This window comes from Neolamprologus multifasciatus, chromosome 7 (genome assembly GCF_963576455.1).
Source record: "Neolamprologus multifasciatus chromosome 7, fNeoMul1.2, whole genome shotgun sequence".
In the NCBI taxonomy this organism is placed as follows: Eukaryota; Metazoa; Chordata; class Actinopteri; order Cichliformes; family Cichlidae; genus Neolamprologus; species Neolamprologus multifasciatus.
In genome coordinates this window covers 52,947,081-52,973,024 of record NC_140445.1, presented here as the reverse complement: position 1 = coordinate 52,973,024, position 25,944 = coordinate 52,947,081, and the positions used below count along the sequence as shown (strand labels likewise).

Here is a 25,944-nt window from a genome sequence, read left to right as displayed (position 1 = left end):
CAAAGAGCACACATATGATAAGGCTCCAGCCCTGAACATATTTCAACTGCCATATTTGACATCAGGGACAGCGCCACCTAGTAGGAACAGGAAATGTCATGTTTTACACTTTGGGGTACAGTATTGTGATGGGTGACATCTGCAGCCTCAAATTTCTCCAGGAAAGCCGTAAGCAGTTGGTCTTGGGTTACAGTGAAAACGGTGACTTTTCGCGAAAGGGTGTGACCCCAGCAGCATGCCGAACTTTGATGTCTCGCCATGAAGAAACAGATTAGTATAATTCCATGAAATCCAGTCTGATCAGAACCAGACTTTACAGGCATGATGTCAGACCCGCCCTGATCACATTGATGTGCCCATTGTCAGGAATACGCAGAGGGCCACCTAGAAGGAACAGGAAAAGTCACGTCTTTCATTTTGTTGTACTGATTTTCACAGGTTCATCGTGGCCACCTTAAAAGCGGTGAATATCACCATCAGTTCCTCATGATGCTCCTGTGTAAAAATTGTGACTTTAAACTGAACGGCGCACCCTGTTGGCAACGCGGTTCGCCATGAAAAATGAAGTGGCTTTTGAGGGGCTTGGAAAGTTTAAAAAGTCTTGAAATTTGGCGCACACCTCCAATGTGATGAAGGCTTTGTTGTTATGTGATCATTCTCATTGAATAACGCATAATGGCTCCACAGCGCCCCCTACAAAATTTCAAATCATCAGCCCCTGCTCTGTGTTTTATGTATGAGTCTGAAACCTGGTAAGCTTATGGAAGATATGAAGATGTACAAAAAAGTCTCTTGGAGCAATATCCCAAATCCAACAGGAAGTCAGACATTTTGAAATTAATGTGTAATTTTGGCGACAATTTCCCTTCTTTTCAGGCACGGTTCTTTGACGAACTCCTCCAAGGAATTTCATCAGATTGACGCGATCTCCAGTGCGTGGAATCTAAAGACCTTTGTGATGTTAAATTGCTAAGCTTTTTACATTCAGGGAAACGGGGTGGTTATGGCGGCACTTAGAGTTTGAATCACTCGCCAAAAAGCAGTAATCTGCTGTCACTTAAAAACACAATGTCCAATCTCTCCCAAACGTCGCAGGTGTGATGAGACTGGAGCTCGGAAATGTTTGTTATGCCATTTGTCAGTAATGTTTAGAGCGCCACCTAGTGGGACGACTATAATCATGGTTGAATAAGATGAAATGTTAGCTGGTGATTAAATGCATGAATTCCATCAATGTGACATCAGATCGGACGTGCTGGTTGTAGGTGTTGGACGTGGCTCGATCCGCGGGGGGTGCGAGGGCCCTCATAACGCTGCTTGCAGCTTTAATTTAACACTGAAGTCGCTTTTTTTGTGAAGCTGTAGTCTCTTCTGCAGTGGCGTTACAATCGATACTGAAATATCGATTCCTCCGATACCAGACATTTATGATCTAGAATTGATTCTCTTATTAAAATATCAACATTTTAGTAATTTGAGGTAAATTTGTAGTTTATGATAAACAAGAACACGTAACTGTATTATTGGGATCCTAGGAACTACTTCCACTACTTCCACCTCCTGTCGTGGTGATATGTGAAATACGGCTGTATAAATGCATCAGGGTTTATGTGTGTTTACTCTCTCAGTCAGTGATAATGGGTGATAGTAAGGAGAGTCACGTGTGGAGCTATTTCAGCTCCACAAACAGCCAAAACGTGGTTTGGCAAAACCACAAACCTTGTCAAACACAAACAAGTTAATCATAACACAGAATATGATGATGAGTTTATGTTGAAGTGAATAAAAAAATCCACCCGTTATTTTACCAGATATTATGTATCTGTATGTTAGATATTGTTAGATATTACATTTCTGCAAAGTCATAACTTAGTTTGTAACTTTTGCCACTCATATATCCGTTTCAAGCGCCTTCGCGACAGTGTCGCAAAGCATACTTGAGTGTTTAGCCCAGATACTCCATGGAAACACACGCACGGTTGGAGTTTTGTTTACATTCTTGGGTAAGTTTGTTATATTGAACAGTACACTGTAAAAGTCGCGTATATCTGGTTGTGTAATTCCTTTATTTAAATGCAAGGAACAAAGTGACTCTTCAATTGGAAACGCAGAAGACGTAGCACTTTTTGCTAACGTTAGCTTAACTAGCGTCCAAACTTACTGTCTTTACAGGTGAGGCGACAAAAACAGATGTTAACATCTGGTTCACGGTCACCTGAGCACTGATAGTAGTTTTCGGTCTGTCATATACTTTTATTAAGCTGTGCTGTTGTTGTCAGGGAGCCAACAGTTACGGGCAACTAAGCCAGGGACATGTGGAGGACCAGGCTTCGCCCCGGCTCTCTAACATTGCTGCCCTACAAAACAGGCCAGTCCGGGCTGTCAGCGGCGGTGGGGGACACTCTGTAGTTATTACCGGTACGTAGCCTTTCGTCCTATATTAAACACAAACTTCAGCCTACCAGCGAATGATGTTTGTAGTCTGTTGTGGTATTGTGAGCAAGACCTTCATAAGTCATGTGGCGCCTCCTTCTGGCCAGTGAAATTAATTGTTTGTTTTTATGTTGATAATCTGTTAATGCAAAAATTATGAATGGTCTAACAGCAAACGGTAGAAGCAAACTTCCACTCAGTTCAGTCTCGTTTGTTTAAGTTAATGTCTAGAGTGAGTGTACAGGTGTAACTGTCCCAAAAATAACACATCTAAGTAAAATTTTTGATTGTTTCCATGTTTCTGTGCTGGACAGAGAGTGGCCAGGTGTTTGTGTGTGGACAGAATAACAGAGGCCAGCTGGGACTTGGCCACAGTGCAGACATCGCAACTCTTCAGCACTGCCCCATCCTGAATCAGAGAATCACAGACATCGCCTGTGGTTGGGATTTTACTCTTCTTCTCACTGGTGAGCAGTCAGCACCATTTCCTACCAGGAATTTATCCTCATTTCTAGTTGTACTTGGTTTAAGGGTGATATTGCTAGCCAAAACACAGGTGTTTCTTTTGGGCAGGGATAATAGATCTTTTATGGCAATGTTAGTTTTTATTCTAATATAACATTTTATTATATTTGAATAATACAATAGATGAATTGTATATAAAACAAAATAATATAGTTGTGTTATATTAGAAATTTCATTATATTAAATCAAATCTAATTTTCCTGAAAGTGCAGATACAGTGGCTTGCAAAAGTATTCAGCCCCCTTGAACTTTCCCACATTTTGTCACATTACAGCCACAAACATGAATCAATTTTATTGGAATTCCACGTGAGAGACCAATACAAAGTGGTGTACACTTAAGTGGAACGAAAATCATACATGATTCCAAACATTTTTTTACAAATAAATAACTGAAAAGTGGGATTTGCATTATTATTCAGCCCCATTTGGTCTGAGTGCAGTCAGTTGCCCATAGACATTGCCTGATGAGTGCTAATGACTAAATAGAGTGCACCTGTGTGTAATCTAATGTCAGTACAAATACAGCTGCTCTGTGACAGCCTCAGAGGTTGTCTAAGAGAATAATGGGAGCAACAACACCATGAAGTCCAAAGAACACACCCCACTTTACAGTTTTTTTATTTGTAAAAAAAACTGTAAAGTGGGGTGTGCGTAATTATTCAGCCCTCTGAGTCAATACTTTGTAGAACCACCTTTTGCTGCGTTTACAGCTGCCAGTCTTTTAGGGTACGTCTCTACCAGCTTTGCACATCTAGAGACTGAAATCCTTGCCCATTCTTCTTTGCAAAACAGCTCCAGCTCAGTCAGATTAGATGGACAGCGTTTGTGAACAGCAGTTTTCAGATCTTGCCACAGATTCTCGATTGGATTTAGATCTGGACTTTGACTGGGCCATTCTAACACTCGGACATGTTTTGTTTTAAACCATTTCATTGTTGCCCTGGCTTTATGTTTAGGGTCGTTGTCCTGCTGGAAGGTGAACCTCCGCCCCAGTCTCAAGTCTTTTGCAGACTCCAAGAGGTTTTCTTCCAAGATTGCCCTGTATTTGGCTCCATCCATCTTCCCATCAACTCTGACCAGCTTCCCTGTCCCTGCTGAAGAGAAGCATCCCCAGAGCATGATGCTGCCACCACCATATTTGACAGTGGGGATGGTGTGTTCAGAGTGATGTGCAGTGTTAGTTTTCCGCCACACATAGCGTTTTGCATTTTGGCCAAAAAGTTCCATTTTGGTCTCATCTGACCAGAGCACCTTCTTCCACATGTTTGCTGTGTCCCCCACATGGCTTGTGGCAAACTGCAAACGGGACTTCTTATGGTTTTCTGTTAACAATGGCTTTCTTCTTGCCACTCTTCCATAAAGGCCAACTTTGTGCAGTGCACGACTAATAGTTGTCCTATGGACAGATTTCCCCCACCTGAGCTGTAGATCTCTGCAGCTCGTCCAGAGTCACCATGGGCCTCTTGGCTGCATTTCTGATCAGCGCTGTCCTTGTTCGGCCTGTGAGTTTAGGTGGACGGTCTTGTCTTGGTAGGTTTATAGTTGTACCATACTCCTTCCATTTCTGAATGATCGCTTGAATAGTGCTCCGTGGGATGTTCAAGGCTAGGGAAATCTTTTTGTAGCCTAAGCCTGCTTTAAATTTCTCAATAACTTTATCCCTGACCTGTCTGGTGTGTTCTTTGGACTTCATGGTGTTGTTGCTCCCAATATTCTCTTAGACAACCTCTGAGGCTGTCACAGAGCAGCTGTATTTGTACTGACATTAGATTACACACAGGTGCACTCTATTTAGTCATTAGCACTCATCAGGCAATGTCTATGGGCAACTGACTGCACTCAGACCAAACGGGGCTGAATAATAATGCAAATCCCACTTTTCAGTTATTTATTTGTAAAAAAAAATGTTTGGAATCATGTATGATTTTTTTGTTCCACTTCTTACGTGTACACCACTTTGTATTGGTCTTTCAGGTGGAATTCCAATAAAATTGATTCATGTTTGTGGCTGTAATGTGACAAAATGTGGGAAAGTTCAAGGGGGCCGAATACTTTTGCAAGCCACTGTATATTATCCTTAGACCATTATGATACATGTGTTTCTAGAAAAAGGGTGGAAAAAAAACTAACTCACATTCATTGCTATATTGTCAAAAAAAAAACAACCTACATATTTAACAGAATGGGAATAACGGAGGACACCTTAACTACCTTCCACTCATCCAAAAGCGTAATTTTTCAGTGTGTCTTAGTTAAAGGCATATTTCTTTTCTTGTTATGGCACACTCTCAGACGGTGGGCAACTATTAGCATGTGGTTCCAATGCATTTGGGCAACTGGGTGTTGGACAGACTGTGACACACTCTGCAGATCTACTGGTTGTTGAGGTGAGAACACAATGGGGGTGCAGTTTTTATAAAGTAAAGTTTTTAATTTATTTTTTTTAAATATCCATTCAATACATCGTGAGTGAGCTACATTAGTATAAATTATCTTTACTTACCTGTCATCTTAATCACTTTCATTAAGGCAAATGTCATTGTGCTGTTTGTTGACAGAATCTGAAGGAGCCAGTAATTAGTGTAGCAGCAGGACTCCGACACTCACTTGCTGTTACAGGTAAGGTAGCACTGTGAACGGCCCTCGTTTTTTTAACATCTGCCAAAGTGGTTACATTAGGGCTGCCACGATTAGTCGACTAGTCACAATTACGTCGACTATTAAAATCGTCGACGACTAATTTAATAGTCGATGCTTCGTTTGACGCTTTGTAAGATCACAAAAGATGCAGGAATAAGTTGTAGGATTTAAGAGTGTAATAACGGACTGAAACAGAAGATGGCAGCACTGCATGTACAAGGATGCCAGCTGCCGCTAAACCCTGAAGAAGAATTCATAGCGCGGCCCAGCTCAGTTGTCAACAATGGCGGCAGCTAGTTAGTTTTAATATTACTCTTATTATTCTTTCTGGGTCACAAAATAAACGATTAACATATTTTCAGACGAGAATGTAGCTGTGTAAACCTCAAATATCTGCTCAGTTTATCAAGACACCACATATTTTCAAAAGCGCTCCGACGTTTTCGGAGACGTCTGTTACCGACCAGCTGGCTCGATAGCTAGCAGGGGGCAAGGCTCACTAGAGCGGACTCCCGGCAAATCGTTTTCAAACCCACCGCCGTCTTTCGCTACTCAGGTTAAACATGATATATAAGTCACTTAGATAACTTAAAAATGTTATTGTTTGCCTTTTTTTTTTTTTTTAGTATTTTATTGGTTTCTGATTAAATCGGTCTGAGATTAAAGTTAGAGTTTTTACACAAGTGAATAAATGTCAAGCAGATTAAACTCCATTGAAACAATCTGCAAATGTCATTAAAATTTAATAAACTCTCATCTTGTCTTCATTTTTAGTTAGCACATACCCTAAACACTTAAAGCTGTAAGCTAATGATAGTTATATAAGAGCAGATGCTGCTGGTGCAATAAGCTGTATGTTTTACGTCCAATGGATGCATGATCTGATTAGTCAACTAATTGCAAAAATAATCGGTGACTAGTTGACTATCAAAATAATCATTTGTGGCAGCCCTAGGTTACATGATTGGTTTTATGTTAATTTGTCTTTATGTATCTTTGTCTTTATGTTTCTTATCTGTATTTATAATATATATATATATATATATATATATATATATATATATATATATATATATATTAGTATGAACTTGCATGAAAACAAACATTTCTGGACTCAATCCAAGTCTGGATCCTGAAAAGTGGGATATCTTCCCAAATACATATCAAATTTAAACTTTGGCTTGATGTTCTCAAGAAAATACCATAAACCAGTCTGCAACCAGATATCTTTCATCTCATAGGACTTAGTGCATGCATGGTGTGAAGGGAATTTTCAGTCTTGGTGGAGGTATGGACTCTGACTGCTCCTGTTTTTCATGTGACAGTGAAGCCATAAATCATGTAATTCTGTTTGACTTTCAGGCTCAGGCTGTGTTTATCAGTGGGGAACTGGTCTTTTCAGTTATGCTAAGAAAGCACTCAGTCCACATGCTGTCCCATCTCACTTTAACTCTAAGGTGCCCTGTCTGGTACCAGGTAACGTAAGCTGCACTGAACATAAATAATTATTAATTTATTCTATTATTGGTGATTTGTAGATGTGACAGATATTTATGACCTTGTCGCAGGTCTGGATCAAAGAATATCACACCGGGTAACTGCAGGGTCAGCACACTGTGTGTGTCTTACAGGTAGGATGGTAGTGAGTTGCTTCAATATGTTCTGCAATAATAAGCTATGTATTTTGCACTGCTCATTCATAGGGACAATTTACACACATAAGCACACTTCTTTATCATACATCAAGTCTGCCCTCTCTGATGTCCTGTAATTAGTTCACCAGAGCATCTCAATTGCTGTTCTGCTTTTTTGCTGCTGCTTGTGTTGAATGAAGAGTAATGCTGTCGCTGTCATGTGTGCAGGAGATGGCGATTTGTTTCTGTGGGGAAGCAACAAGCATGGTCAGCTGACCACCACAGAGCCCTTCCTGTCTTCTCCCACTCTTCTGAAGCGATCTCTGCTGGATGGAGAAAAAGTGATAAATGTGTGGAGCGGCTGGACTCATAATGTTGCTCAGACAGGTACTCGGGTCTGTGATGTTCAGTAATTTTTACAAGATTTAGAGGACAGTTGCCCAAACTGAAAAACCAATCCCATTATCTGTTTCAGAGAGCGGGAGAGTGTTCACATGGGGAAGGGGAAATTATGGACAGCTGGGCCGTCAAATATCAGCCAGTGAGGACACAGAGCAGCAGCCAGCTGGCCCTGCGGCACAAGGTGGCACCCAGGAGGTTGGACTCCCTGCAGAGGTTGAAAACCTTTGTGGAGCAACACAGGTAGGAGTGTTTAGCACTTCGCCAGATGGCAGAACCTATAGCTGTGCTGCAATCAGTAACAATTAAATGTTTCCTTGACTTGTGTTTGGATTGTTGGTCTTGAGGGTAGTGCTGTGTTGAAAATGCCAGTAGACGTCCAGCAGGAGGCAGCAGACAGTTACAGTTAAAGTAGCTGTTGATTGTTTAGTATAAGGCAAGCATGTTTCCCCTGAACAGAAGGTTCTTAATGATTTGCAGAATTATCTCTTATGTACAAAGCATACTCGCACTGTCATTATAATTCAGCAGGGGGGAAAAAACGACTTGTGTCTATCAGTGAAGGCAGTTTTCTCTACTCCTGTAAGGACAATTACATGTGAATGGGATTGTAGCAGCTAACCTGTAGTCTAAATGGTGACAATATGGTCATTGCCAATGAAGCAAATGTCAGGGACAAACAAGGACAAGCGCTCCTTTCGTCTTTCCACTGCGCACAGATCATTGCAACAACACATAAGGTGTCAAAGCTTTGTCACCTTGTGTGTTGAGCGTGAAGTAAGATGAATTGGCTGAGTGGGATATGAATCACTCAGGCCACCCTACTTTGTTAAAGCACTGTACATATACACTGACTGGCCACTTTTTAGGTACATCTACCAACAGCCAACCACATGACACCAACTCAGTGCATTTAGGTATGTAGACGTGGTCAGGACGATGTGCTAAGGTTCAAACTGAACATCTGAATGTGAAAGAAAGGTGATGTAAGTGACTTTGAATGTGGCATGGCTGTTAGTGCCAGGAGGGAGCCATGTGAGCATTACTGATGGACAAATTTCAACCCGTCAGTGGTTCATGATCAGTGGGTCAGTTTCTGTTAATCACTTGTTTTCTTTGTCAAATAAAGTGCTACATGAAGTACAGTGCAAAAGTCTATATTTTGCTACAAAAATGGGAATTCTGTACACTTATTTATTGGTTAAAGTGCAAACATACATGTAAATACAGTGAATAAGGAAAAAACTTCATTTGCACCTTTCTAACGAAGCTTAAAGTTGATATTTGTTATGGCTGCCTTTATTCTTTAACACTGCCTGAACTCTCTTAGGGAAGCTTTGTTGTAATTTCTGCAAGTAGTCTTCAGGAACAGTTCTCCAGGACCTTTGAAGGACCTTCAGAATAACTGTCATTCTGTTCTGTTCCCACACTGCTTCAATAATGTTGAGATCTGGGCAGAGGGGAGGCCAATCCATGACTGATAGTGTCCCTGTACATGAGCTCAGTTAATCACATGCCCATCTCTTGCATGTTTTTCTATCCATCTATGCTTTTACTGTTTTCAGGATTGTTGTCATTGTGAAAACTAAAGCTGTTGCTAATTAGATGCGTTCCAGATAGTTCTGCATGACAAATCAAAATTTGACTGTACTTCCCATCAATTTTGACAAGAGCCACTGGCTAATGTGAACACCCAAGCCATGACACAACCTTCACTTTTCTTTTCTTTCTTTTTTTTTTACAGATGGCTGCAAACACTCACTGTTGTACCTCTATCCTGACCTCCATGCAAATTGACAGTGATTTGAACTTTGAAAGACCCTTCAAAAAAACCTGGAGAACTATTGCTCATGACTGCTGGCTCTTTGGAAACAAAATATAAAGAAATGAGGGGTGGCTCAAGACAGTACTGTAAATGCATTTAACAGCCATGCAGTGGACTGTGTCTCATATCCAGGATTCAATTAGCATTTAAGCATGTCCACTCAATTCCTGTCATACTTGTGAAGGGGGAAGCAGGAGAAAAGGCCATTAAAATCTAAAAGGTTTCGGTCAGCAAAGGGCACGACTGTATAAGCATCCTCAAATGGCTGCATTAACTCCTCCAGCAGTGGCTTTTAAGAGTTATGAATCAGTTGGGTCTCTGCTATAGTTTCAATTTACATTATGCGCTAAAGGGAATCGTATGCTGGAGTACCAAACGTATGTAAAGATGTGGAAAAAAATCATTATTAAATTATCAAATTTTAAAATTAAATCTAAGTGGCTTTATCTTGTCATTTTATTTAATTTGTAAGGGAGAATGCGATTAATTCAATTGTCAGTATCATATGTCATTGAATATTAGAGTCTCAAAATTGCACATTTGCTTTTCAACATGTATTTAAAAGTTATTTTCTCCACAGATTTGCTGCGGATCAGAACATAACCTTGCTACTGTAGGTGAGTGTGTTCTCTCAAAAATGTCCTTGCAGTTTCTTCACTTTTCTCCTAACTTATTATTCACATAATGCACAAGTGCACTCAACATTTCCATAGGAAACAAAAGCCTTTTATGAAAAATTAAAAGCAAAGTTTGAACTTACTGGGTTCTTTAAGTTCTCATGGCTGAAATGAGAGACATCCTCAATGGCCTGAGGTGACTCTGGCTGTGTTTGTGTAAAGTAATGTAGAAGACACATCGGTGAGGCTCAACTATTTCAATCTGTCCTCACCCCTACTAAAAATTTAGTAAGGGAGCTGTCTAATGCATTACAGTGTTAACAATTAATCCTTGTAAAGCTGCAGAGCATTTCTGAGGTCAGCTCATTGCTCAGTGGCTATTGCATGAGGATGTAATTACAGTGTGGATAGATGGATATCATTGACAGAAGCAATTACCCGAACAGGCCTGTAAAGGGGATGAATTAACCAGATGCCCATTTACAGGCAAGTTTTTCCAGTCATATGTTTGTAGAACGATCTCCCTTTGTCTGCTTAACCGCTGAACAGACGCCGCACGCTCACATGCATCCCTCAAAGAGAACTGAACAAAGATAGACATATCTGACTGCTTGTTTGCGATCGCTCATTAGATTAAATGTGCTTTTATTCTTGCCAGGCCTGCCAAAAGTCTCCTGCTTTTCTATAGTAACCAGCTAGGCATGTAAAATAGTTTTTGGAAGTAAAATCTATCACATTAATTTTTGAACACTGACCCAGTTTTTTTTTTTACATGAGCACGAATATTAATATCACAGATGATCACTGAAATACAGGCGCATGCTTCCATAAGAGAGGAAACTGTGAACATCGGTGGTGTTTCTGCAGGCATCCATGCCATTCACTGGTGTTAATCTCACTAATTGATAGCAATAATGAATGTGCGATTCTAATTTGAATATGTGGAAATTGTCCATCATCCATAGTTCTCGAGAAGCACTTTCAAAAAGTTGAGTTATGGGCCGTGAAGGCAGAACTAGCAAATAGAGGTCTCATCTGAACCTCCAGCATCTCAATCTTCTGCCACGCTCACCTCTCTTCCTCCTCCTGTCTGACGTGTGGTGGCAGGAGCAATGAAATAGCAAAACAGGATTGGAAGCGCAGACCTGAGTGCTGCTATTTCGGGTGCTGAAGTAGGTCAGGCGGAAAGGAACGGAGAGCATTGCTGCTTATGATATCTGTTGCCTGCTCATCCTTTGCTCATTAGAACCTGAGTAAGTTCTCCTGGTGTGTGAAAATCATCAGCGGTGGTCAGAGGTAGGGAGATGGGTCAAAGACTCTGTGGCCACAGCTCATCCAATCTGAGGAAAGATTTTTGGTTCATGTGAACATTTTTCCACTTAATGGGATTGTAGAAGCACGAACACCTTAAATTAGAGCTGTATCTGTAGAATGATGCAAGTCACACTAAAAAAAAAAGGCGACCTCCGCAGACTATGTCACTGTGGCGTTGTTATTTGGGTGTGAAATTTTAAACTGACAAATTTCAAAAACAAATAACAGCATTTGTTTACATGCACAAATGGCCTTTTGGTTTGAGATACCTTTTTTTTTTTATTATCCTTTTGTCGTGCAGAATATTATGCAGACACTTTGTTGCCATGGAAACACTGATGTGCTATACTCCAGTCAGTGAGCCCATGAATTAAGCACAGCACCAAAATAAAGATTTTTTCTTGCCAATGAACCAAATGTTTCAACACATTTAGTCCAATAATACTTTCTGAACACTAAATCAAAGAAAAGGTGTCAGTCCAGTCGTAAATACATGCACTGTCTTTAAGACGGGGACTACATGCATGTTTGTAACGCATAAGTGGTTTCTGGCAAACTGTCACATTGGCATGAGCTGCTTGGCATGGCATCGAGGTCTGTGAACTGGTGAAAACATATGCGTCTTTCTGGCAAGCGCTGCGGCTTTTCGGGGACGAGCTGAAAACGCAGACAAAGACAAAGACAACCTCGCGATGAAACAAATGAAAAGATGACACGAAAGGCACACGACTGCAGTACGGGGAGAGCTTGAAGATGTGTTACCCTTGAGAAAGCAAGCTCGCTTCTGTTGTCATGGCAATGGAGCCTGTTAGGTAACTGTGTTGCCATGGCACGTGTCTCCTCAGTGATGCAGACCTGACCACACCCACCGATAGGCTCTCCAGCTGTGAAGAGCAGTGAGGCTTTGTTATTGACCAAGTGTCAGGGTGGGGAACAGGAGGTGTGTGTGTTTTCTTTTGCACCCTGTTTTTTTGTAATCCAGGATGCTGATTTTAGCCTACATTGTACACACTGTACTACAGCCCCCTCAATCTCTCTCCTGTCAGTTACACTGACCCATGATCCTTCTCCCTTTCAGGGGGAAGTCTCTTCTCGTGGGGCTGGAATGAACATGGAATGTGCGGAGACGGCTTGCAGGCCGACGTCTTTCATCCACAGCTCGTTCCTGGACTAAGACCTGTTCTCATTGGCTGCGGAGCCGGACACTCCATGGCAGTTTGTGCTGCAACGACCGGCACAGAAAAAAATTCTGCACCACTCGAGTAACGCTGGAGCAGGGACATTTATTCTGCATGACAATCAGAGGCTATAAAAAGCGAATGCTTTGGGGAGTTAACACATTTATGTTTTAGTGGTTTATCAGTGCCCTGTGAAACCCACGTGCGATCATTTTAAGTGCCCTTGACTCAACACTAACTTTCACATGTTAAAAGGCTACCTGAGCTACTTGAAGGGGTCACACTTTAATCTGCAGTTGTCATAAATACCCTTGTATGGTTCTGTGATTTATGTTTCATGTGGCCATAATTTGTCTATGATGGACACGATGGGGTCAATGGCTTTGCAGGGTATGGCCACGCCTGTAGCTGTAACTCCACCTGACGTGTTTGCCTTCCTCAATGAAGCTGTTACAGATCATATGAGGGATGGGCTAGACTAGTGTTACAGCTCCATCTTCTCATGTCAGGGGTTTTATTGCTGTGATCTTGAATGTCAGAAGGCAGTCAATCTCAGCAATCCATGGTGAAAATTTCTCTGTCATCTTGTGATGTACCACTCGCACATACACACAACAGCATTTTATTTCCCATTTTTCTACTGGTCTATCAATTATTTATGCCTTTGCCCATCTGTGTCATATTCTTTGATTTTCTGTTTGTCTGATTTGCACCACTTTCATACTTCATTAATCTTGGAAGAAACTCATCCACTGGACATGACCCAACCTACATATTTATAAGGAGTAGACCTCCGCAGTGCAGCACCTCAATACCAACTGCAGTTGTTAAGGCAGTGCCTTTGAGAAAGGCTGTGAAGGAACTCAGAAAAGCTGATGCCTACTTTTCCGTGACTTTCTTTTATATGAAAATTTTTACTTTAAATGTTCATATAAGTTAAATGTGGAAACATTAAAAAATGTTAAAGTGCTTTTACCAGGATTATGTTCGGGACGGGAAAATAAATGGACACTCACTGAAAAGTGATCATTTCTGTGGTTCTTTTTTATTTATCACTATTGTACAAGTCTGAACTGTATTGGTCAAAAAAGACACAAAAATCCCTAAACAACAAACCAATCAGAACGACCACTGAACACCTTATTGAGATAACTAACCACAAAATGCACGGTGTTCAAAACACACACTCTGAAATCGCACCAAATGCCACAAATTAGTTGCCTCTAAGTTGTGTAATTGATTCAGTTTCATGATAATAGCTTTCTTTCTTGCTTTCTGTCTTACATATATGTATTATACCTTGACCAGCACACAGTCCCCCCAGCTCTATTGACATATTCAGATCTGCTGTACCAGACTGCACTCAGATCTCAGCAAGTGGTTGGCAGTGTGTTTGCAGTTGTTTGGTAAAAAGTTGGTCCCTTCTCACTAACTTTGTCCACACAAACAGTGGATCAGGACTCTGCATCTTTAATTAGGTTATGCTCGTTGTTTGCCTTTAGAAGCTGATCAGCACTGGGCTGCGTACACGTGCTTTCAAGTACTGAACTGATGCTTGTTTTCAATGTGCTGGTGACTGATGGTTAATTTAAAAGAAAATGCATATTATTTCGTCGTCATGTTGGTTAAGCTGTAATCCTGAATGGTAAGAAGAATTTACATAACATAGGCACTTGTCCAGTATGATGAGGATAATGGTTTGGTTAGTATTACATACCAATGTAGCAATTTGGATGTGTCCAAAAAAATGACAAAGAGGTATAATCCTATTATACGTGATTGTCAATTAAACAATTATTTAAATGCCTGTGCTTTGATACGAGAATGCATGTTATATAGGAGCTGTCTTTGATAATCAAAGTACAACTGCATACCATCATTCAGTAAATAAAAATCTGTCATTTCGTTCCTACCCTGCAAAAACAAGATTTGCATCACAAACTATTAATATTGTAACAGCACAACTTGCCATTTTAATGCCTCTTTAATACAAGGTAAGAGTGGTGTGTTTTTTAGTTTTTTTTAAGTTTTCTTTTTTTTTAAAGCATGACATTATTATTACTATATTTTTTGTGGACATTATCTTTGATGCATGAAAACATATCAAAGGAATGTTAAAAGTTCACTGGTGCAAAACAGTGCAAAAGTCTACAAAGGTGTGACGATGACAGTGCAAAGTTAATGACTTGTTTTCAACGGTTTAGTCTGGCTGACGTGACGCGTGACAGGTTTTTGCTGAAGGGGGTTTGCGGTTTAAAATCGGAGCAACATTTCTTTTTGTTCACTTTTGGACAGAAGAAGCACACAAATATTTGATGATCACTCAAAAAACATTGGTACACACAACTTCAGCACACAAAAAGCATATTTACAGCACTGGCACACACCAAAAATAGGCACACAAATTACAGCACATTAACCAGTCACAGATACTGAGCTACATAAGGCTTGACAACAAAACGTCCTCTGTGCTACATCTATGCTGAGTTTTGTGATGTACAGGTTGTCACTGTCACACCCATTTAAAAATACTAATACACACAACAATGCTACAGCACTATCAGGTGGGTGATGGGCCGTTATGGGTCATACACATAGTGGTTGGTACACCATGGTTCATAACACAAACTGACTCTGTTGGTTGTCTGCTCCGGTGCTGTCGTTGGGTTTCTATAAACATATAAAAAAACAACAATAACAAAAATAAATTATTACACAAATTATGTATAATGGTGGAAATGATGGCGATGATGGCTACCTCTGCAGGTGCAGGGAGAGGTGAAATGACACTGGCTTGGAGAGTAAAGAAAATGTGCTCCGTTAGTTCTTCATGGTAAACATGGGTTTACCATGTTTTGGGTTTTTGTTCCCCATGCTTAGCGGAAGGCGTCAGACACCAATGTACTGTCTGTGTGCAGAGGTTAGACTCTGAGTTGGTTAATAAACATGCCCAATCATGCTGCATTTGACAGGTTTATGTACAGTAGTTCAGTCATTGTCATGCGTTTTTTTATACTTTGCATCATGCTCTCACAGTCACCTCTTTTTTTTTCTCTTCTCTTTTTTTTTAAAGCTCTCTTTGACCTGGACAGGGTCAAACAGCAGTTGGTAACACTAGCCGGACGCTAGTAGGAAAGGAAAGATGTATGTAGATGCATGTGCTGTTGAATAAAAACGGAGTCTAAACGCTCATTGTGTATAAAATTTATTTCATGCAAGGACTTATATTTACATATTTTTATTTGAATACTTTTCTTTTGCATAAATGTAAAATACATGCATTTACCTTTCCCCAAGTAAACCCACAGCCCATGCTATGTCTCACTGTACTTTTTTTTTTCCTTCCCACCCCTCCACTTGAATTGCATGAGCATATAATTCACCTGCATCTCTTCACATCAAATCTTAACAAGTTGTTGTTGTTGTTTTTTTGTTTTTTAAATATATAACATCACTTAAATACCACAAGAGACACGACTCAAAAAATGTAAAACTCTGCTCATTCAGAATAAAAACAAAAACTAGTTGCTATAATTTGCCTATCTTCTTCTAGAAATGAACATTTCTGATTGGTCAACAAAACAAAAAAAAAGAGGAAAAAAAAAGAAGAAGAAATTTGTTAAAGTGCCCTGAAAAAATTGTGCATAATTATTGGGACAGTATCAATACATGTAGCCGTAACAGTATTGATGTTTTAAATCAATAGACATACATACTGCACGAGTCATCGGGACATCTCCCACTGATCCTAACTCAATATATTTTTGCTCTGTGGAGTTGCCTGGTCCCCTTTACTTATATTTTGTGCTTTATTATACAAAAGACGTGGGGACTAATAAGTGATTTTTTAAGGTTTTCTTTTTTTAAGTGCTTCTTTTTTTTCTTTTTTTTTTGCTTGGTGCTATGTATCCCTACTAAAGGTTCAGTCCTAGTATGTGTTCAGTGGTGTAACAACAATAACCAAGAGGGCTATTTTTTTTTAAACTGTGATTAAGGGAACGAGGGTGGTGCAAAAGGTACAAGATTCACCTTATAAATAAAGCTTTTGTTACACTGTTATGAGCATGGAATAAAGTGTAATGATGCTACACTGGGAGCACTTATGTTAATATCATGTCAATTTATTACTCGCTTTTACTTTGCCTCTCCAAGTATGAAGGCACCGTTGTTTCGTAATTCATGAGTCCTGCCTTAATTTAGCAGCACAGCGGTATAGACGTGGTGGCAGTCTACTGATACCCTTTAAAAACTCGTAACTACCAGTAAATATATTTGTATAAAAACTATTTATGCTCATAACAGCATTAGTTGGCTTTATGACAGATTGTTCAAGTTAAATCACGCTATTTTTTTTCTGTTGGAGGCCCCAGTCAAATAAATACAAGAAAATAAATATATGAATTTGGGGAAAGGCAAAGAATGGTGGCTACATAAAAACCTCTGCTATGACTGAGTCTCTTGTAAAGCTGTTTCAAAATGCATAAAAATGACAAAGCTTATGAAGCTTTTGAAAGAAAAACTTTTTTTTTTCTCCTTACAGGTAATTGCGATACAGTTAGCTTCTTGTTGAACATAATTTCTCATGCAGTTCATGCAAATGAACAGTTTTAGTTCTGTTGACACTAGATGTATTCATCACTGGCATCATAGGAATTGTCATCATCCCCATATTGCATCGGACATCATGAACACTATGTTCATTTTTATTTTTTTTTCTAATGGCCACTCGGGTAACATTATCTGGACTGCACTTTCAGAATGACGTCTCTACTTTGCAACGTACAAAGCACTTAAGAGAAGTTCCCTTAACAGCTTTTGGATATGTTTTAAAAGCCTTGTATAATTAATGTCCAGCATATTATTGGCAGGGGTTACATCTTATGAAAATTTATTTCACAAAAAAAGTTGTTGAAAAACAAAAAACCAAAACCAAAAAAGCAAATGAGATAAGTTATTGGCAGAAGAGAATGAGAGATCAAAAGCAACAGAGCAACAGGCAATGATGTAAACACAAGGAAAAGAGTGTGGTTAGCCTGTGGTAAGAAGTAGAACGGTGCTTTGTCTGCAACTGAGGTGACCCATGCAGAGTGGCATGTGCCAATGTTTTCTAGTCTATGATATGATGACACACCCAAGGAGAACACTTGGGAAGCTTGAGTATAAGCACAGTTAAGATACAATTTTCCAGAAAAATAAACATAAAATAATAATAATTTTAAAAGAAAAAGAAACAAAAGCAGGTGTGAAGGCAAGTGTGAAAGCAAAATCTGACAGGAAATATAAGAAGTGTGGACTGGCCTTCCAATGGCATTGTATCTGCTACTCAACCATGCTACATAATGGATGGGATGGGAGAATGTGAGTGCTGCATTAGACAGGGTGGGCTGCAGGGCAGGGCGGACACTGAGGACACTCCAGAGGCATCCCCGCTCATGCCAGACATGCTGTTAAGGCTCCAAGGCTTTTCATAACCTTCAGTTGAAAAACAGAGAACGTTCTGAGTACACTGCAGCACTGAATCCACGACAAAGTGTTTTGGTGTTCCTCACTGGTTATACTACACCTGTTGCTTTCTTGTTTTTGACTCCAAAGAAACAGGTCAACACAGACATGAGACACATTATTATTCTCCATGCATTGAGTGCATTAGGAGTACAACAGCATGCACCGGGTGGTACTGGAATGGTTTGGAGTATAACACTTAAAAAGTCAAGAAAGGTAGGCACCTCAGGCAGGGAATGTTTTGTCAGCTACAGGTAGAATATCACACTGTATGCCGTTTTCTGCACACAGCTGGAGACTTACAGGATGTTCTTAGAGGAATGTTTTGATTTATCATTAATATAAAATTTAAAAGCAAAACAAAAACGAAGGTGCGATCCCCGTTATTAAAGTATAGAAATCTGTAAATTTCAATTTTGTCTCGTCTTCTTAATAATTACATCTGATATTAGCTGTCATCCATCCGTGTTGTGCTCCTTCACCATACTGATAGCACCCATCAGCAAGACACTTCATGCACCGTTATGATCAAGAGCAATGTTCTCAAAAGTCAGGATTCCGCATGGTATTTATCATTAAAACACATAAACATACATGGTACACGCGTAACACGTAAATACTTTCTTAGGCAGATAAGACAACACATTCTAGATCATATAAATCTCGAAAATAGTTTTCTTACTTGTAAATAAATAGGGGTATTACATTATGCACGTATCAAAAAATATAGTATGTAGATGTGGACAATTACTCTGGACATTTGTGGTGATTGTGCTTGATCTTAAAATGTTTTAGTGAATCGAAATATATACAAATCCCAGCAGGATGACTGAGGAGAAGCAGCTGCTGTGAATGTGTATGATAGCTGTAATAAAGAGGTTTGTTGTTGTGTGCATGTGTGTGCGTGACTGTGCCTGTGTCTCTGTGAGTGTGTGTGTATGTGTGTGTGTGAGAGAGAGAGCCTGTGTAAAAACTGAGGTGTAACTCTCAGCAAAGAGGCAAAAAAAGGGGGCTTGTCCTGCCTATATGGTCTACAGGGTGTCAGTGTCTCAGGGGGGCCTGTGATTGGCTGTTACTGTACGTACCCCTCCTCACTCTGCCCCCTGTGTGGTTGGGGCGTTCAGTAGTAGTGGTGACCAGGAAGCAGGGTCGCTCTCTCTCGCTGGGGCTGAAGATTTCCTCCGGAGATATGGCCTGGTCTATATGAGGGCAATCTTCATTGGCCAGAGCTGCGTTAGCTGCCTCACCGTTCAGTTTAGAATCTTAAAAGAAACCAAAAATTAAAACAAACAAACAAACAATCAGATTTTTCTGTACAGGCTGTTTATTTAATTCAAGCACTACATATTTGAATATGTAGTTGTGTTTTGATGTTCTGCTACCTTAATTCGCACTGGGATAAACTCGTTCAATAATGCTGTCTGCATAACTGCTGTTTACCTTCCGCTCCTTTGCGGAAGCTCTGTTTGAAGCTTTGTTATTGAAGCTTGGAGATTTATGAGCGCAAACTTAATCAAAGGTCAACATATCTTCGCTGTAACGACACCAAGGGTGGGGTGGGGGACATCAAACTACTTACACTTTTCTTAATCTTACAAATACATGCATCCGGTTAGTTTTAAGAGAGAGGAGGAGTGAATCACTGCATTAAGGAGTGCAAAATCAATAGCAAGATTACTCACAGTCTGCTGAATCTCTCTATTCGCCTATCCAGTCAAATATGCTTTTCATTACATATTTTATTGATTTGTTATGAGTGGAGAACTCGTTTTGTTTAATCTCGTGCCTGAATCATAAGCTGATTGAAGTGTGGGAACAGACGAACAGTGAAACAGCACAATAGAAATAGGATGAATAGAAACGAGACAACTCATTTATCAGAAAGTATGTCATGCTCGTTTCTTACCTTGAAACTTTATCTCGAAAACATCGTCATTGGCAATGGGGCTCTGATGCTGGGAGCTGATGCTTGTTTTGCAGAAGTTAGGAGAGCCTGGTTGGGGTGCCCGAGGAATATGCCTGGTTTTTTTCTTTGGTAGTTTCTGTTTTGCCATCGCCAGTGAGTAATACATTCCAAAGTTGTTGACAATCACGGGGACGGGCATGGCGATGGTCAGCACACCTGCCAAGGCGCACAGAGCTCCAACCAGCATACCGGAGGTCGTCTGAGGGTACATGTCTCCATAGCCGAGGGTCGTCATGGTCACTACAGCCCACCAGAATCCAATCGGGATGTTCTTGAAGTGTGTGTGCTCGCTGGCTCTTGGGTCGTTGGGATTAGCTCCAATCCGTTCAGCGTAGTAGATCATAGTGGCGAAGATGAGGACACCGAGAGCAAGGAAGATGATGAGGAGCAGGAACTCATTGGTGCTGGCTCTCAGCGTGTGGCCCAGCACCCTCAGCCCAACAAAGTGACGGGTCAGCTTGAAGATACGCAGGATCCGCACAAAGCGGACCACTCTCAGGAAACCCAGCACATCCTTAGCTGCTTTGGAGGAGAGGCCGCTTAGGCCCACCTCCAGGTAGAAGGGAAGGATGGCCACAAAGTCGATGATGTTCAGCGCATTTCGAATGAAGTCAAATTTGTTTGGGCAGAAAGTTATTCGCATTAGAAATTCAAACGTGAACCACACCACACAGACACCTTCGATGTAGGTGAGATAGATGGCGGTCTCAGTCTCCTGGTAGGTGTTCATCACTGTCTCATTGTCCACCACGTCCCATTCCGTACGGTTGATGATGGGATTGAAGGCTTCGTGGGTCTCCAAACAGAAGGTGGTGATGGACACCAGAATAAAGAACAGCGAAGCCAGAGCCACCCACTGAGCAGGAAATATTTAGGGGGCAGAAAAAGAAAGGAAAGAAGGAAGAGGAGAAGGACAGAAAGGAGAATGAGCACACTAATACATGCAGTGTAATCAAGCTTGACGGCCTAGCAGCCATTCTTAGTAAGACACAATGCAATTTAATCTTCTATCTCAGACAGTGGCATCTAGTTTGACAGTGGCAATGACACCCCAGCTGCACTCCTCTCTGATGTGTGTCTTGAATCTGAAGCGCTGCTGCAACAGGGACAATTAATGCAAGCTTGCTGTTCTTCCTTCTCATCCATCTGCTGTATATCAAGGTCGTGGCATTTTCAAGGGTATGCTACATATATAATTATTAAGCGCCTGTAGCAGCAGTAGCAGAAGACAGGACACTAGTGTCAACCCCCTGGACTAAATTTAGCTGGGGCTCTTCCCTTCAGCTCCATCACCACAGCAGGTCTTCCCTTACACAAGGTCATACTGTCCACATCATCAAGCTCTTGGGAATGACGGTGAGCTGAGAGGCTCACTGAGCTGAGGACAGACTTTTATGTGAAGCCATAATTTCCCTTAATGGGAAAAAAAAGTACTTCACCCTCTAGTATTGATTAGCTGATCAAATTTCTTCACATTTAGGTTCTGTTATTCTTCCATACTACATAGGTGTAACAGATACAGTGCTGTCCCCTGGGTATCAATCCCAGCCCTGTCCTCATGCACTACTGGTTTACAGCATGTGTTATTGTTCATGCTCTTTACTGTAGGGGGGAAAAAAACAACAACAGTAAACAGTAATCTAAGTTCAATCAGAGGAAAGAAGATGGACAGAGAAGTGCACAGGAAGAGCAAATATCTGCTTAATGATCCTATGAATTGCAAATGTTGGATCAATAGCAATCGACTCATGCATAAAACCTTCCTTAAATGAGGCCCTGCTGTATCTTTCAAACTAATGCACAGTCTTGTTAAGTAGCAGGGAGGAATAATGAATGACTAAGTTGGAAAAGGGCAGGTCTGGGCATGAAGTCCTCTGAGAGAGGGGAATGATCTGTACTTGTCAGTCGGTCTCATTCAAAGTGGGCCACTAAGACAGGCGATGCAGCACAATATAATAATAATAAGAAGATGGAAAACAAGCCTTCATCATCATGTCTCATCACTGGCAATTCATTGCCCCGTGCTGAGGAAATCACTGCTCCTTATGAATGCCTGCCTTCCTTCCATCTTAGCATGATGGTCCAGAGGGAAGCTGTGTTGACTGCAGAAGCACCAACTCCTGTCAGCAGAGCTGTCCTCTTTGTTCAGAGAGACAACATCCCAGTTCACAATGTGGATCTACACGCTGTTATGTAACACAAATTTGGCGTAAAATGTTTAGCATTTACGCATTCAAAAGGAACGTGGAGCACTTAGCGTTCGCAGGCAATCGAATAGTGAGGCGACTTTAATAAACACGCAGTGGTCGAGATAATAACGTTCAGCTTTTGCAGATATGATGTAAGAGGAGTTTTTTGCCAAGTTTCAAGGCGTTAATAAGTGGTGGTGTTTTTATCAAATTGCATAATGTTGTTGTTTTTGTCCACCCCCTCTCCACTATGTGCCGCACGAAAAAAGAAACAAGTACTCCTTAGACAGTAATAGAGCACAGTACCACCACACTGCAAAACAATGACTTCAACCAACTGCACACGTTGGAGTCATAATCGACACCTGCTGGCTTGCTGTGTTTTAGGCGACTGTAATCTAAATCTCATTGTGATTTGAATTTTTGGGAGTTGCGCTAACCATTTTTTTTTTCTCTACTTTGACACAGAAAATTAAAAACAATTATGAAAACAATCCTTATTTGAGGCAAGTCACCACTGCTGCCACTACCATACAAACTCCAGTGTGATAAAGCCTCATAATTTGAGCTGCTTTGCCCCTGATGCCTCCTAACAAGCAGGCTCGCTCAGCCCTCTGAACATCCCACCCTTCGAACTGTTAAACAAACGCTGTGTCTCATCAGACCGCCTCCTAAATTATGTGTCTGTGTGACAGTTAGGAACAGTGTGGCCTGGAGGAAGGGCAACAAGTGACGATTGTTTGCTCCTTATTGGCTAATTCTCACTGTCGCCAGAAAACCATGGGTCTACTGTGCTGTGCAGTGGCAAGGGTTTCTCCACTGATGTATCTACTGTGAATAGAGTCAGTAATTAACTCTGAGGCTCACTTCTAATTAATCTTTCTGCCTGTCTTTGTGGAGTCGATCCCTGCTCTGCTTTTGTCATGCTTGTTGTTAAATGTAGGACACAGCTGAGCTTCTGCTGGGGGAATCTTTCCTGTGTGAAGAAAATCAAATTTGGAAGTGTGTATGTGACGGGGGTGGGTGGGGTGGGGGGTGGCACTGATTCCATAATGCTTTCTGGAAGAGTGAGAACAAGTCAATGCAGTTTACTCTGTCTGGATTGGTGCCTGATAACTAATTACTACAGCTACAACAGCAGCTGTTAAAGCAGCGTGCAGCACAGCAGTCATTTTAGGGGCTCATGGTCCAAAAAAAATTACAAATATATTAAAAAAAAAGTGTAAAGTTGTCCTTGTCACCAATGGCAAGTATTACACCCTGATGGAAAAGTGCCCATGACAAAGACTAAAAATGTCACCCCTAACAGCAACCTAATTTTGTCTGGAGGTCTGCCACAGAAAAATGTGGTGATGCCAAAGATCTGGTTTCCTAATGTGCAGCTGACCTATTTAACCAAAAAAGCCAGCCTGCCCTGGGATCCCCGTGTTGTGGAAATATCTATCTAAAGACCTGTGAGATTCAAAATGAGTTTCTTCATCTTCTCCAGCAAGATAAGAGGAGGACAGAAGTGATGATTTTCATGCAAATGGTTCTTCTACATGAAGTTGGTTCATTTCCCCTCTCTCCTCCTCTTTCTCCCTTGTGCACTCTCATCGACCTGCTGTGGGGACCCTCAGAAGAGCAATTTCAAGGTCATCAAAAGCCCTTTCTACAAAAGCCCACCACCAAACGCCTTTGTTTCACCATCAAGGAGCAGAAGAGGACCAATTAACAAGTGTATTACTTTTAATGCATCATGACACCAACACCAGAACATTTTTAGCATTTTTGCATAACATACATAATATATACTTTAATTTAATTTAAGAAAAACAATGACACAAGGACATTTTTAAAAGTGACTCACCCTTGCATATTTAGAGGAGTAAGGGTCCTCAAACAGAGCCCAAACCCGTTTCTGCCACCGACTCCACAGGCTCCCATTCCTGGTATCAGGAGAGTCTCCCTGAGCCAGCCTTCTCGTCATTTCATCCACATCATCCTCAGCATGCTCCTGGTCTGGCTCCTGATCATCATTCCCCAGGTCTAACAGGCCCCCCCCGCTGAAACTATCAAGGGCCTCTTCTGCCTCCCGGTGCTGGCGATAGGTCATCCAGCAGCATGGCTCCACGTCTGTTTCATCAATCCCCCAGAAGGCCAGTTCCTCCTCATAGAGCGGCCCGCAGACATCGGCCGGGCAGTGCAGTTTACCTGTCCTGTAGTAATTAAGGATATGTGCAAAAACGCCAGGGTGGCGGTCGAAGAAAAATTCCTCGATCTTGGCATCATAGTCAAAGTGGTTGGGCGCATCAGGCTCGGCCAGCCAGGACAAGCGAGTGCCAGGTAGAGTGCGCAGGGTGCTGCGGTATGTCTGATGTCTGATCCCTCCCACGTTTATCACAATGCGATCCTTGTCGTCGCTCAGGCCCATCGCGTCCCTTAGGCATTTCTCCAATAAGTTCCCTTCATCGCAAAGGTAAGTCTAGGCGCACAGTGCAGACCATGCACAGGAGTGACCAGAGTGACGGAAACAATTACATAAGGAAAGCAGCTCACAAAGCAACCAGTCCTTTTCTTAGCAGCTGTGAAAGAAATCGGGGCAGTCTGACACGCATCCCCCTCTAAACCCTGAATTTTCTGCACGCATCCATTCATTCATTCATTCAGCTGGAGGATCAGAAACGCTCAGGGCTGCCAAGCTCGCTGGAAGGTAGAGAAACCGAATCCAAAACCCAATGTAGCCAATGGCATCACATTAAGAATGGACGTCACATCATCGATAAATCCAAGATGTCGAGAGAGAGATATAAAGAGAGGGAAAACGCCGACAGAATAAATCCAGCTCTTTAAACTCACTAGGATGCGACAGTTGATGAGATCAGCCCTGAGGAAGGTTTATGACTTTCACAGCAAGGTGACTGCGGTGATGATGATGGTAGTGGTGCTGGGTGGAAAGCTCCTGATGGAGCTGCTTAGTCCTTCTGTTGCTGCCTACAGACTCACCTCCTTCACACTCCCGCTCCCTTCCTGAATTTAACGACACGCCGCCACTAAGCAGCAGGTCTTTGTCTCAGCGCTGAGATGCTTCCTCGCTCACAGACTTCACTGCCGTTCATGCATCGCTGAGAAGAACACATCCCTCGCTCTTTTTGATGGGAGGACCACCCCGTTCCCTGCACTGCTGATAAAGAAAATCAAAGATGAGAGGGCGACAAACCTCCCCCAAGAAGAAGAAAAAAGAAGAAAAAAAACGCCCAAACTGCCAGTTATTCTCACCGAGCACAGCTCTTCTCTCAGCACAGATGGAGCATGCCCAGTGGAAAGCCCTGCGTTTATTAAAACACGCTGTCAAATCCCCCAATTACTGTAAGGATGCTCAAATAATCATCGTTGCTCAGTTTTACTTGTCCTCCTCCTCCTCCTGCTCGCTGAACGTCGTCGCCCGGAGGGTAAATGCTGGGTTCCTCATCTTCACGCACAGCTGGCTGGAGAAGGTGTGACCCTGAAGCCATGAACGCGCACATCTGCTCGTAGCATGAAAACACTATTAGAAGACGGTAAAGCTTCGTGGTTTGCAGACAAGTTCAAACAAGAGCTGAGAGCTCAGATATGAACACAAAGAGCGGAGAAGATTCGAGATTTGCGCAAGTCTGCGTGCTGCACAGCGCGCCTAATTGATTAGTCGATGAGGATCGTGTTTAATTCGCCAGCAGAGGGCGCGACTGCTCAAAGCAAGGA

General features: G+C 41.6%; 2 protein-coding genes across 4 annotated transcripts; one reads left to right on the top strand and one right to left on the bottom strand.

The window, feature by feature from the left end:
- Positions 1-1,888: 1,888 nt before the first annotated feature.
- sergef (secretion regulating guanine nucleotide exchange factor) lies at positions 1,889-16,235 on the top strand. 2 transcript variants are annotated; one of them, XM_085166386.1, is made up of 11 exons: positions 1,889-2,003; positions 2,280-2,418; positions 2,748-2,900; positions 5,253-5,347; positions 5,519-5,579; positions 6,963-7,076; positions 7,169-7,231; positions 7,463-7,621; positions 7,710-7,876; positions 10,039-10,075; positions 12,468-16,235. In XM_085166386.1, exons 1-11 carry the CDS (start codon positions 1,962-1,964, stop codon positions 12,653-12,655), a joined length of 1,218 nt encoding a protein of 405 aa, XP_085022512.1. In that variant the 5' UTR covers positions 1,889-1,961; the 3' UTR covers positions 12,656-16,235. The 2 variants fall into 2 exon arrangements, with proteins under 2 accessions (XP_085022512.1, XP_085022513.1); XM_085166387.1 differs by lacking the exons at positions 10,039-10,075; positions 12,468-16,235 and adding an exon at positions 9,378-9,515.
- kcnc1b (potassium voltage-gated channel, Shaw-related subfamily, member 1b) lies at positions 9,350-25,898 on the bottom strand. 2 transcript variants are annotated; one of them, XM_085166367.1, is made up of 5 exons: positions 25,483-25,898; positions 24,074-25,384; positions 19,976-20,891; positions 19,155-19,331; positions 15,756-18,039 (listed from the first exon to the last, which is right to left on the bottom strand). In XM_085166367.1, exons 2-5 carry the CDS (start codon positions 24,635-24,637, stop codon positions 17,900-17,902), a joined length of 1,797 nt encoding a protein of 598 aa, XP_085022493.1. In that variant the 5' UTR covers positions 24,638-25,384; positions 25,483-25,898; the 3' UTR covers positions 15,756-17,899. The 2 variants fall into 2 exon arrangements, with proteins under 2 accessions (XP_085022494.1, XP_085022493.1); XM_085166368.1 differs by lacking the exon at positions 15,756-18,039 and adding an exon at positions 9,350-15,237 and having other exon boundaries at positions 24,074-25,896.
- Between the last annotated feature and the right edge of the window lie 46 nt (positions 25,899-25,944).